This window comes from Panthera uncia (genome assembly GCF_023721935.1).
Source record: "Panthera uncia isolate 11264 chromosome B2 unlocalized genomic scaffold, Puncia_PCG_1.0 HiC_scaffold_24, whole genome shotgun sequence".
Lineage (NCBI taxonomy): Eukaryota > Metazoa > Chordata > Mammalia > Carnivora > Felidae > Panthera > Panthera uncia.
In genome coordinates, this window is record NW_026057580.1 from 33,684,747 (window position 1) to 33,698,231 (window position 13,485).

Below are 13,485 nucleotides of genomic sequence, written 5' to 3' on the forward strand. Positions count from 1 at the left end.
TTTCACTTAGCATAACACTCTCCAGTTCCACCCACAGTGCTACAAATGGCCAGATTTCATTCTTTCTCATTGCCAAGTAGTATTCCATTATATATATAAGCCACATCTTTATCCATTTGTCAATTGATGGACAGTTAGGCTCTTTCCATAATTTGGCTATTGTTGAAAGTACGGCTATAAACATTGGGGTACAAGTGCTCCTATGCATCAGCATTCCTGTATCGCTTGGGTAAATTCCTAGCAGTGCTATTGCTGGGTCATAGGGTAGATCTATTTTTAATTTTTTGAGGAACCTCCACACTGTTTTCCAGAGTGGCTGCACCAGTTTGCATTCCCACCAACAGTGCAAGAGGGTTCCCATTTCTCCACATCCTCTCCAGCATCTATAGTCTCCTGATTTGTTCATTTTAGCCACTCTGACTGGCATGAGGTGGTATCTGAGTGTGGTTTTGATTTGTATTTCCCTGATGAGGAGCGACTTTGAGCATCTTTTCATGTGCCTGTTGGCCATCTGGATGTCTTCTTTAGAGAAGTGTCTATTCATGTTTTCTGCCCATTTCTTCACTGGATTATTTGTTTTTTGGGTGTGGAGTTTGGTGAGTTCTTTATAGATTTTGGATACTAGCCCTTTGTCCGATATGTCATTTGCAAATACTTTTTCCCATTCCGTTGGTTGCATTTTAGTTTTGTTGATTGTTTCCTTTGCAGTGCAGACCTTTTTATCTTGATGAGGTCCCAATAGTTCATTTTTGCTTTTAATTCCCTCGCCTTTGGGGATGTGTCAAGTAAGAAATTGCTGCGGCTGTCAGAGAAGTTTTTTCCTGCTTTCTCCTCTAGGGTTTTGATGATTTCCTGTCTCACTTTCAGGTCCTTTATGCATTTAGAGTTTATTTTTGTGAATGGTGTAAGAAAGTGGTCTAGTTTCATCCTTCTGCACGTTGCTGTCCAGTTCTCCCAGCACCATTTGTTAAAGAGACTGTCTTTTTTCCATTGGATATTCTTTCCTGCTTTGTCAAAGTTGTTCATACTTTTGTGGGTCCAATTCTGGGGTCTCTACTCTATTCCTTTGGTCTATGTGTCTGTTTTTATGCCAATACAATGCTGTCTTGATGATTAGAGCTTTGTAGTAGAGGCTAAAGTCTGGGATTGTGATGCCCTCTGCTTTGGTTTTCTTGTTCAATACTGCTTTGGGTATTCAGGGTCTTTTGTGGTTCCATACAAATTTTAGGATTGTTTGTTCTAGCTTCGAGAAGAATGCTGGTGCAATTTTGATTGGGATTGCCTTGAATGTATAGATTGCTTTGGGTAGTATTGACACATTTTAACAGTATTTATTTCAGTCCATGAGCACAGAATGTTTTTCCATTTCTTTATATCTTCTTCAATTTCCTTCATAAGCTTTCTACAGTTTTCAGCACAGAGATCTTTTACATCTTTGGTTAGGTTTATTCCTAGGTATTTTATGATTCTTGGTGCAATTGTGAATGGGATCAGTTTTCTTTATTTGTTTTTCTGTTGCTTCATTATTAGTGGATAAGAATGCAACTGATTTCTGTACATTAATTTTCAGTTGCGACTTTGCTAAATTCATATATCAGTTCTAGCAGATATGTGGTGGAGTCTCTTGGGTTTTCCATGTATAATATCATGTCATCTGCAAAAAGTGAAAGCTTGACTTCATCTGTGCCAATTTTGATGCCTTTGATTTTCTTTTGTTGTCTGATTGGTGATGCTAGAACTTCCAACACTGTGTTAAACAACAACTGTGAGAGTGGACATCCCTGTCGTGTTCCTGATCTCAGGTGGAAAGCCCTCAGTTTTTCCCCATTGAGGATGATATTAGCTGTGGACTTTTCATAAATGGCTTTTATGATGTTTAAGTATGTTCCTTCTATCCCGACTTTCTTGAGGGTTTTTATTAAGAAAGGATGCTGAGTTTTGTCAAATGCTTTTTCTGCATCAATTGACAGGATCATATGGTTCTCATCATTTCTTTTATTAATGTAATGTATCACATTGATTTATTTGCAAATGTTGAACCAGCCCTGCAGCCCAGGAATGAATCCCACTTGATCATGGTGAATAATTCTTTTTATATGCCGTTGAATTCGATTTGCTAGTGTGTTATTGAGAATTTTTGCATCCATATTCATCAGGGATATTGGCCTGTCGTTCTCTTTTTTTTGCTGGGTCTCTGTCAGGTTTGGGAATCAAAGTAATGCTGGCTTCATAGAATGAGTCTGGAAGTTTTCCTTCCCTTTCTACTTTTTGGAACAGCTTGAGGAGGATAGGTATTCTCTCTGCTTTAAATGTCTGGTAGAATTCTCCAGGGAACCCATCTGGTCCTGGATTCTTATTTGTTGGGAGATTTTTGATAACTGATTCAATTTCGTTGCTGGTTACGGGTCTGTTCAAATTTTCTTTTTTTTCCTTTTGAGTTTTGAAAGTGTGTGAGTGCTTAGGAATTTGTCCATTTCTCCCAGGTGGTCCATTTTGTTGGCATATAATTTTTCATTGTATTCCCGGATAATTGCTTGTATTTCTGAGGGATTGGTTATTATAATTCCATTTTCATTCATGATTTTATCTATCTCCCTTTTCTTTTTGAGAAGCCTGGCTAGAGGTTTATCAATTTTGTTTATTTTTTCAAAAAACCAACTCTTGGTTTCATTGATCTGCTCTACAGTTTTTTTAGATTCTGTATTGTTTATTTCTGCTCTGATCTTTATTATTTCTCTTCTTCTGCTGGGTTTAGGGTGTCTTTGCTGTTCTGCTTCTGTTTCCTTTAGGTGTGCTGTTAGATTTTGTATTTGGGATTTTTTCTTGTTTCTTGAGATAGGCTTGGATGGCAATGTATTTTCCTCTCAGGACTGCCTTCGCTGCATCCGAAAGTGTTTGGATTGTTGTATTTTCATTTTCATTTGTTTCCATATATTTTTTAATTTCTCCTCTAAATGCCTGGTTGACCCACTCATTCTTTAGTAGGGTGTCCTTTAACCTCCATGCTTTTGGAGGTTTTCCAGACTTTTTCCTGCGGTTGATTTCAGGCTTCATAACATTGTGGTCTGAAAGTATGCATGGTATGATTTCAATTCTTGTATACTTATGAAGGGCTGTTTTGTGAGCCAGTGTGTGATCTATCTTGGAGAATGTTTCCTGTGCACTCGAGAAGAAAGTATATTCTGTTGCTTTGGGATGCAGAGTTCTAAATATATCTGTCAAGTCCATCTGATCCAATATATCATTCAGGGCCCTTGTTTCCTTATTTATTCTCTGCCTAGATGTTCTATCCATTGCTGTAAGTGGAGTATTAAAGTCCCCTCCAATTACCACATTCTTATCAATAAGGTTGCTTATGTTTGTGATTAATTGTTTTATATATTTGGGGGCTCCCATATTTGGCACATAGATATTTATAATTGTTAGCTCTTCCTGATGGATAGATCCTGTAATTATCATATAATGCCCTTCTTCATCTCTTGTTACAGCCTTTAATTTAAAGTCTAGTTTGTCTGATATAAGTATGACTACTCCAGCTTTCTTTTGACTTCCAGTGGCATGATAAATAGTTCTCCATCCCCTCACTTTCAATCTGAAGGTGTCCTCAGGACTAAAATGAGTCTCTTGTAGACAGCAAATAGATGAGTCTTGTTTTTTTATCCATTCTGATACCCTGTGTCTTTTGGTTGGCGCATTTAGTCCATTTACGTTCAGTGTTATTATAGAAAGATATGGGTTTAGAGTCATTGTGATGTCTGTAGGTTTCATGCTTGTAGTGATGTCTCTGGTACTTTGTCTCACAGGATCCCCCTTAGGATCTCTTGTAGGGCTGGTTTAGTGGTGATGAATTCCTTCAGTTTTTGTTTGTTTGGGAAGACCCTTATTTCCTTCCATTCTAAATGACAGGCTTGCTGGGTAAAGGATTCCTGGCTGCATATTTTTTCTGTTTATCACATTGAAGATTTCCTGCCATTCCTTTCTGGCCTGCCAACTTTCAGTAGATAGGTCTGCTACTTCCCTTATATGTCTCCCTTCCTATGTTAGGGCCCGTTTATCCCTAGCTACTTTCAGAATTCTTTCTTTATCCTTGTATTTTGCCAGTTTCACTATGATATGTTGTGCAGGAGATCGATTCAAGTTACGTATGAATGGAGTTCTCTGTGCCTCTTGGATTTCAATGCCTTTTTCCTTCCCCAGATCAGGGAAGTTCTCAGCTATGATTTGTTCAGGTACACCTTCAGGCCCTTTCTTTCTTCTTCTTCTGGAATTCCTGTGATACGGATATTGTTCCATTTGATTGCATCACTTAGTTCTCTAAATCTCCCCTAGTACTCCTGAATTTATCTCTCTTTTTCTCAGCCTCCTCTTTTTCCATAATTTTATCTTCTAATTCACCTATTCTCTCCTCTGCCTCTTCAATGTGCACTCTGGCTGCCTCCATTTTATCTTGCACTTCAGTTATAGCATTTTTAATTCATCATAACTATTTTTTAGCCCCTTGATCTCTATAGCAATAGATTCTCTGCTGTCCTCTGCTTTTTTCAAGCCCAGTGATTAATTTTATGTCTATTATTCTAAATTCTTGTTCCGTTATATTGCTTAAGTTGGTTTTGATCAATTCATTAGCTGTCGCGACTTGCTGGAGTTTCTTTTGAAAAGAATTCTTCCGTTTTGTCACTTTGGCTAGCTTTCTCTACCTTATGCATTTTAAAAGCTTGTGTGCTCTGCACCTGTGAGCACTGCTATATTAACGGAGGGCCATACACTGTCCAGGGCCTGGCCCTTTAGGAGGTGTTTTTTTCGGGGCTTGTTATTTGCTCTGTGTTGTTGTGGCTTTGGTCATTTTATTACCCTACTCATAGTAATATTTCGGACCCTACACCAGGTGTGCTTTGATTTGTTCCTTGGAGTAGCCCTGCTGATGTGATTAAGCGAGTATGCCAGTCTGTGTGCCTCGGTACCTAGATCTAACACTTCTAAAAAACAATTCCCTGAGCATCTTAGCTTGAGGTCTCCCCACATTGTGCATGACAGAAAGGATCCAAGAAACAGATTCTTAACTGTAGAGAACAAACTGATAGTTATTAGAGAGGAGGTTGGTTGGGGCGGGGAATGGCTTAAATATGATGGAGATTAAGGAGTGCACTTGTTGGGATGAGCACTGGATGTTACATGTTAAGTGTTGAATCACTAAATTGTATGCCTTAAACTAATATTATTCTGTACGTTAAGTGGAATTTAAATAGAAAGTTAAAGATCAAACCAGCCAAACATTCCCTTCAGGCAAAGCCTAATCTCGAACAAGTCTCTAACTCTTCAGTTTTATGAAGGCCAAGAGAGATGAGGAGGCTTCCAGAGAAAAGTTTGAAGCTAGCAGAGATTGGTTTATGAGGCTTAGGTAAAGAAGCTGTCTGTATAACAACAAAGTGCAAGATGACGCAGCAAAGTGTTGATATAAAAGCTGCTGCAAGTTATCCAGAAGATCTAGCTAAGATAATTAATGAAGGTGGCTACATTAAACAATATATTTTCAATGTAGACAAAATAACCTTTTATTGGAAAAAGATGCCATGTAGGACTTCCACAGCTAGGGAGGAGAAGTCAATGCCTGGTCAAAGTTTCAAAGGACAGACCGACTCTCTTATTAGGGGCTAATATATTTGGTGACTAAGTTGAAGCCAGTGTTCGTATACCATTCCATAAATTCTAGGGCATTTAAGGATTATGGTAAATCTACTCTGTCTGTGCCCCATGAATGGAACAACAAGGCCTAAATGACATCACTTCTGTTTTCAACATAGTTTACTGAATATTTTAAGCCTGCTGTTGAGACCTACTACTCAGCAAAAATATGACTGTTAATTGATAATGCACCTGACCCCACAAGAGCTCTGATGGAGATCAGAATGAGATTAATGTTGTTTTCATGCCTGCTACCACAGTATCCATTCTGCAGCCCATGGACCAAGGAGTCATTTGGCTTTCAAGTCTTAATTTCATGTATTTCTTAAATAATAAGGCTTGAAAGCCATTTCATAAGGCTGTAGCTGCCATAGATGGTGAGTCCTCTAATGGATCTGGGCAAAGTAAATTGAAAACCTGGAAATGATTCACCATCTTAGATGCCGTTAAGAATATGTGTGATTTATGAGAAGTCAAAATCAACCTTAAAAGCAGTTTGAAAATTTATTCCAACTCTTGTGGATGACTTTGAGGGGTTCCAGACTTTAGTGGAGGAAGTAAGTACAGATGTGGAAAGTAAGTGCGGATCTAACAAGAGAACTAGAATTAAAAGTGGAGTCTGAAGATGTGCCTGAATTGCTGCAATCTTGTGATAAAACTTTAACAGATGAGGAGTTGCTTCTCATGGATGAGCAGTATCTAATACAGTATCTAAATACAATTTTATTTATATATTATGTGACTCAAATATTTGTGTTCTAATGATTTTAGTTATTAGTGGAATATTTGTTCACATCATAGGTTGATTGTGTTTACCACATAAATGTAACTTTATCAAATTTAAATGTTTTTTTTTCTTTTTATCAAATAGTATACGTTGAAGTCTATCTACCTTATGAGATAGTGAGCTGATGAATAAATTCAGGATGTTCTAGAATGTATTCTTGCGTTTGTGTGAGAATGATCAGTTAACAAGGTTGTGGAGCAACAAAACAATGGAGTTTTGTGTGATCACAAAAAGTTATATTATAGTTGTTGTAGGAGAATTCATTTTAGTTTGATTTCTGATTAAAAATTAGGTGTATCTAAACATATTTCAGGCCTTAGTGAAATTTCTTCCTTGCAAAAAGCAGGGAAACTTTCTGTTCTATTAGATTCTGTATTCCCTTCTAAATATTACCACTTTAATTTAAGTTAATCTGTACACCTCCTTGTAGAAGGTTGTAGCATACATTAAATAAATCAATTGTATGGACAAAATATACTTCAGTTTTAGACTGTCTTAGAGAAATCTGCATGTATTAAACTAAATTAGAAACTCAAAGATTTTTTCATTCATTACCATTATATAAACTTCTGATCCATGTATGTTTTAAGTGTTTTGGCTCTAAAGATTAATTTGACTTGAATTTTTTAGGAACAGCTTTTGTTAAAAAAACAAATAAGGCATGTACATACTTAAGACAAATGTTAAACTGTTTGAAATTTGCAATGTATACAATGCAGTAAAACCTGATTATATGTTTTATCTTCTCTGTGATATAGTTGTGCAAATTACTTTAGGTCCACAGTCAATATTTCCTTGACAGTGTTAACCTCTTATGAGAACTGGAACACTAATAATAAGAACATAGAATTTAATAGGTTTAACATTACCTACATGATTAATGTGTTTATGACAGTATATTACATTGAAATTTACTTCATTGAATATAGTGCAGATATTTCTCAACCTTCTGGTTTTTTAAAGGTAATTTACACTTGACTCTCAAAAACCTGGGACTTGAACTGCACAGGTCCATTTAAACAAGTATCTTTTTTCAATAAATATAGAATAGGACTAAATGTATTTTCATTTATGATTTTCTTAACATTTTTTTCTCTAGCTTATTTTTATAAAAATACAGTCTATAATACATACAATGTACAAAATATGTGTTCATCAACTGTTTATGTTATTTATAAGTCTTCCTGGTCAGCAGTAGGCTATTTAGTATTTAAGTTTTAGGGGAGTCAGAAGTTAGACTGCACGGGGGGATTGATTCCCTAACCCCTGTATTGTTCAGGGGCCAACTGTATTTAGATAATTTTAAAAATAGATTCAGATCTAATATTGAAATAGTTCCTCTAATTACTCTTTACTCCTTTCAGAGGAAATGGATGTAGAAGCTCGACTTACTGAACTATGTGAAGAAGTTAAGGTACTTGGATTTTTTTAAATTAACATTATCAAGTTATTTGAGTGGATTCTGTTTCCTATTCTAAATATTTTATCCAAGAAAACTTAATGATTTATTCTTCCTCAAGTGGTTGATCATAGTAGAATAACAGCTTAGTTGATAAAAAGTTATTTGGCTTCAGCATGAAGTTAACTTATTTTTAAAATATACATTATTCTGCATATGAATGAGATAGCAAAGACAACTAATTGTCAGAAGTGTGCATTTTCTTCAATTAGTTTACTCAAAAGAATTTCTGGACAAATTTTTAAATCATCCTTAAAATTACATATATTTACAAAATGATAGCTCAGAAATGAAAATTGATTTATTTCAGCAGACCAGTTTGTCTCAGACCATTTTTCCAGTAGTTTATTCTTGAAATTAAATTAAATTGATTTTTCTTTTTCCTTTTTTTTTTGTTTTTTATTTTTTTATTTTTTTATTTTTTTTTGGCCGTGAAACTAAATGTTCTATTTTAAGTATTCTATTTTAAGATTACTATATATTTCACTCTTGGTTAGCTACAAATCAGAGACATAAACAAAAATATATATTTGGCTTTGGAATGTATTTCTGTATGTAAATTTGAATAAGGACTAGACCACTTTGAAAAGGTATTTACCTTCTACTTGTAAAATTATACATCTGCATGATACACAAGTAATTTTGTATCCTCTTCTAGAAGTTTTCCCCACAGCTCAAATAAGAGTATTTTCTTTAAAAATCAACAATGTTGTCATAATAGTTGCTCACAAGAACTTTAAACATTTAGAAGTAATCTTAATAAGATGTGTACAATTAATGTGAAAAAATCTTCAGTGTTTCACTGAGATATTTGAATAAGGTAACATGATACTTTTGAATGGAAAGAGAAACAGTCACTGAAAGATACCAGTTTTTCTTAAGTTAATAATTGATATATTCATATCAAAGTACCATTGGAAATGTTAAAATTTGACTCACTGTAAAGAGCACTTGGAGAAAGGTAAAAATGACTAAGAAAAACCTTAAAAAATACATTTTTGTAGCGGGACTTGCCCAAATGTATGTTTAAATGTATATAAAACTAATGGAAATAGAGAATGACTTCTCTAAAAGAATAGAAAAACAGCAGCTTCTTGGTGGGGACTCAGTTCAGCATCTGAGTCTGTTTCAGCTCAGGTTATGATCTCACTGTTTGTGAGATAGAGCCCCACGTTTGGCTCTGCACTGACTACCAACCCTGCTTGGGATTCTCTCTGTCCCTCTCTGTCTGCCCCTCCCCTACTTATATATACATACAATACATATACTTTGTATCATATATATACATACACATATGTATGTATTTCAAACTGTTAACAATAATACAGACAAGAGTTGCATGAAGGATGGAATTGTAAAGGAAAATTTTTATTCTTTGCTCTATATCCATCTGTGCTAGATTTTAAAAATACTGTATGTATTGATATATTACTAATAATTTTTTAGGTACACATTTAAATTTCAGTATGTAAATGGACATCATAAAATTTAAGATCAACAACATATGGTAAATTTTGACAGCAAATAGAATAGACAAAAGATATAATATTTGAAGAGCTCTTTCAAATCAATAAGAAAACCTATAACCATTTTTTAAGTTAGTATAGGATACTCATTTACAAAATAGGTTAATAATTGAAACATATTCAATCTCACAATCATGAAATAAACAAAATTTTAAGTATTCTCATACCTTTTTTAACCTATCAGGTTGGCTGTGATTTTCTAATAATGTAATGCTTGTTAAGATGTGATAAGATACAGATTCTTATATTTCTCTCATAGATCTTGGAGATCTTTTTCAGATATTAATTTGGCAGTATATATTCAAAGCCAGGGTATTACTTGTCATTCAGTACCAAATAAAAAATCAGATTCATATACATTGTAATTTATAATGTAAAAATATTAACCTAAGTAAATACCCAATGGTAGGAGAATGGTTAAACAAGTTATGGGACACTTAGAGTCTAAAAAATGTTATACAGGGGTGCCTGGGTGGCTCAGTCAGTTAAGCATTCGACTTTGGCCCAGGTCATGATCTCACAGTTTTCGGGTTTGAGCCCTGCATCGGGCTTTGTGCTGACAGTTCAGAGCCTGGAGCCTACTTTGGATTCTGTGTCTCATTCTCTGCCCCTCCCCCACTTGTACTCTGTGTCTCTCTGTCTCTCAAAAATAAATAAATGTAAAAAAAAATTTTTTTTTTTTTAATAAAAAAGTTATACAACCTGAAAAACATGCTTTCAAAGGGCACCTGGTGGTTCAGTCAGTTAAGCGTCCACTTAGGTTCAAGTCATGATCTCACAGTCCATGAGTTCGAGCCCCATGTCATTGGACTCTGTGCTGACAGCTCAGTGCCTAGAGCCTACCTGAGATTCTGTGTCTCCCTCTCTCTCTGCCCTTCCCCTGCTCACACGCTGTCTCTCTCAAAAATAAATAAACGTTTAAAAAAATCCTCATTATTCAATGGAAATGGCATAATAGTATATATGATTCTAGAGTTTTCTCTATGTATATAACTGAAAAAAAATTGAAGACTCCACGCTAAAATGAACTTAATTTTCTTTTTTGTTCTCCACTTGTTTTCCAAGTCTAATATTTAAGTAAGCAGCATTTTGTAATCAAACAAGATCAGTGACTGCTATGAAAAAGTACATATCCATAAAAGACAAAATGTTATTTGAGAAAATATTATACAAATGTAAGATCGTATTCCTACATTTATACATATAACACAATTTGTCAAAATTTTTTCTAATTTCCTTTTTAACAAAAAAATATTTTATTATTATTTATATTTTGAGACATAGTGCAAAGATTTATGTAAACCAGAGGAGTAATTTATTTATGCTTGTAAGGATGCTTTCCTAATAATGAAAATACTAAACTCCTCTAAGAACCTTGGTGCCATGATTTCTGAAAAGGAAAATTAATAATTACAGGGTAGCTAGACAGCCTTGCTTTCAGGGGATTAAAAAAAAGTGTTGTTTACATTGTTCAACCTATGGTAAAACCAAGAGAATTATTTCTACATGCATGGAGATTATACAAAGAGTAGCATTGCTTGCTTTACACACTGCTGTTTAGTTACTGTCAAATGTTTATTCAAGTCATCTTTTTCTAAACTCCCTTAACACTATTCTTGGAACAAGACTGCTTGTTTCAACTTATTTTAGAGTACACTTTAATCTTCTGTTTGTTCTTAAGAGAGACATGAAAAACTTGTTAGCATCATTTCTAATACATTTATAAACTATATCCTGGGGCAAAATACATTTGTAGATTTATTATACATTGACGAATCAATATTTATTATATGTTGAGTCTTTTAGTTTCCATTCAGGAATTCTGGAATTTTTCAGCATTTTCTAGTTTGTCCATAAATTTGGGGGACTTTTTCCTTATCTGAAGTCTGTAATTCCTTATTCATTCATTCATTTATTCATTCAATAAATACTTATTGAGTGACTACTGTGTGTGCTAGTAACCAAAGTCACAAAAGTGAATAAAACACAATCCATTCCCTTCTTACTAATTTTGCTGAATTTTTGTTTTATGTCCTCTCCGAGCTAGGATAGAAAAGAAAAGCCTACTGAATTGCAAACTTCAAAAATAAGTAAAAATAGGGGTGCCTGGGTGGCTCAGTTAGGCCCCCAACTCTTGATTTTGGCTCAGGTCATGATTTCATGGTTCCTAAGCTTGAGCCCCACGTTGGGCTCTGCCCTGACAGTGCACAGCCTGCTTGGGATTCTCTCTCCCCCTCTCTCTCTGCCCCTCCCTTGCTCTCTCTCTCTTTCTCAAAATAAATAAATAAACTTTAAAAAAAAGAAGTAAAAATAAACTGAGTAAGATTAAGTGTGATAAGCAACATTTTTTTTTAAAGGGAGCATGAAGATATAATTAGTACTCTTTAGGATATGCTGAACTTGAACACATTTCTTATCACATTCAAATATAGTCATCTAGTGAGTGATGGCTCTAGAGTTCGGGAGAGATGTGGTCCAGATATAAAGATTCAGCAGTCATTAGTGTATGTGATAATTGAAACTATGAGAATGGCTTTCAATCTTAACCGGAATAGACTACTACCTTCTTTAGGATGGGGAAATGAAATCATCATCTATCTGTATATTTAAGGTAGATTTCCTAGTGTTACTAGCAATTGAAGACAGATTTTTCCAGCAAGATATAATCTGCCTGAACAGTGCTGCCTCAGTGAATTAAAGAAAGGCTTGCCTTCATAACAAAAATGCCTGTCCAAAAGAGAAGGAATTATTCTGATGTATAATATAGTCTTATTTTTCTTTGTTCACAAATCCTTATTTTACTGACGCAAGAAATCCAATGGCTTATAGAAGATTCTGCATTTTGTGGTATAGTTCATTACTTTTAACTTTTATCATGAGTTTAGGTGAATATTTAAATAAATGGGACAATTTAATACCACTATTAGAACCCTCATAACAGCATAGTAAAATTGGTTATCCACTTTTGTTTCCTTACTAAACTGAGCTTCTCCTGTTAATCTTTGATGTAGATTGGAATGTGGGCCCTAGCATTTAAAATGTGCTCAATAAACAGTGGGTAAATTAATTGTTAGAAAAGAGAAAGAAGTGTTTGATGACTATAAAAGGACTACCAAGGGCAAAGTAAAACTTAGAAACTTAGGATGAAGGAAAAGCAGTTAGTACTTTAGAAAGTATTTCTGTTCTTTTTGAGGAGTTACAGATTTTCTAAGTACTTCAGTTAGCAGATTGGAGGAAAAAATCTTAAGATTTCATTATCTTCTAACACTTCTATAACTTTCATCATGATTTGTACTTATGTTTAAAATTCTCAAGATTTTAGTGTTTGAGTTGATCATGCTCTTTAGAATCCTATGTGTAATTTTAAACTATATTTGACATTATTTTGGTAACAAGATATCTCAGATATTGAAATATCAATTAAGTTGCTGTAGTAACTGTCAAATTTTTTTAAAAAGCCATTGCTCACTTGGTCTCTATACATATGAGCACGTGCACACACACACACTTTTTAAAACTAAAAATTTGCCTTTGTATTGATGTTCCAATAACATTATATTTAGATATAGTAAGTCTCAGGAAGCAGTGAAGTTTTTTTCTTGTCATTTCAGAAAATAGAAAATCCTGATGAACTGGCAGAACTTATAAATATGAATCTTGCACAACTTTGTTCCCTTCTCATGGCTTTATGGGGTCAGTTTCTGGAAGTTATAACACTACATGAAGAACTAAGACTTTTATTAGCACAAGAGCACCATACTTTGAGGGTAAGTTAAAGAAAAGTGATGTTAGAACATTTTGATTAGTATTAATTGTCTTTGAATTTCATTATGAATAAAAAACCTGATTTTTACCCTTATGTTGATAAATTAGAAAAGAGACATTTACTGTTGTGTTATTGTTTGATTTCTTAAGTTAATAATAAAACAATACAGTTAAGCACATGATTTGTCTCAGTTACAACTCTTGCCAATAAGAAAAATCATCTAAGTGTAACTAAAATAGAAAACTATATGATACAGGCTAGCCAC

The 13,485-nt window shown here is 34.4% G+C and overlaps 1 protein-coding gene across 7 annotated transcripts in view; it reads left to right on the forward strand.

Moving 5' to 3' along the window:
• FAM135A (family with sequence similarity 135 member A) overlaps positions 1-13,485 on the forward strand; it is a 125,939-nt gene that overhangs the window by 55,154 nt on the left and 57,300 nt on the right. For all 7 annotated transcript variants that reach the window (XM_049653879.1, XM_049653884.1, XM_049653882.1 and 4 more), the window contains 2 exons: positions 7,834-7,883; positions 13,066-13,221. In XM_049653879.1, the coding sequence (XP_049509836.1) occupies positions 7,834-7,883; positions 13,066-13,221 (206 nt within the window). The remainder of the gene's footprint in view (positions 1-7,833; positions 7,884-13,065; positions 13,222-13,485) is intronic.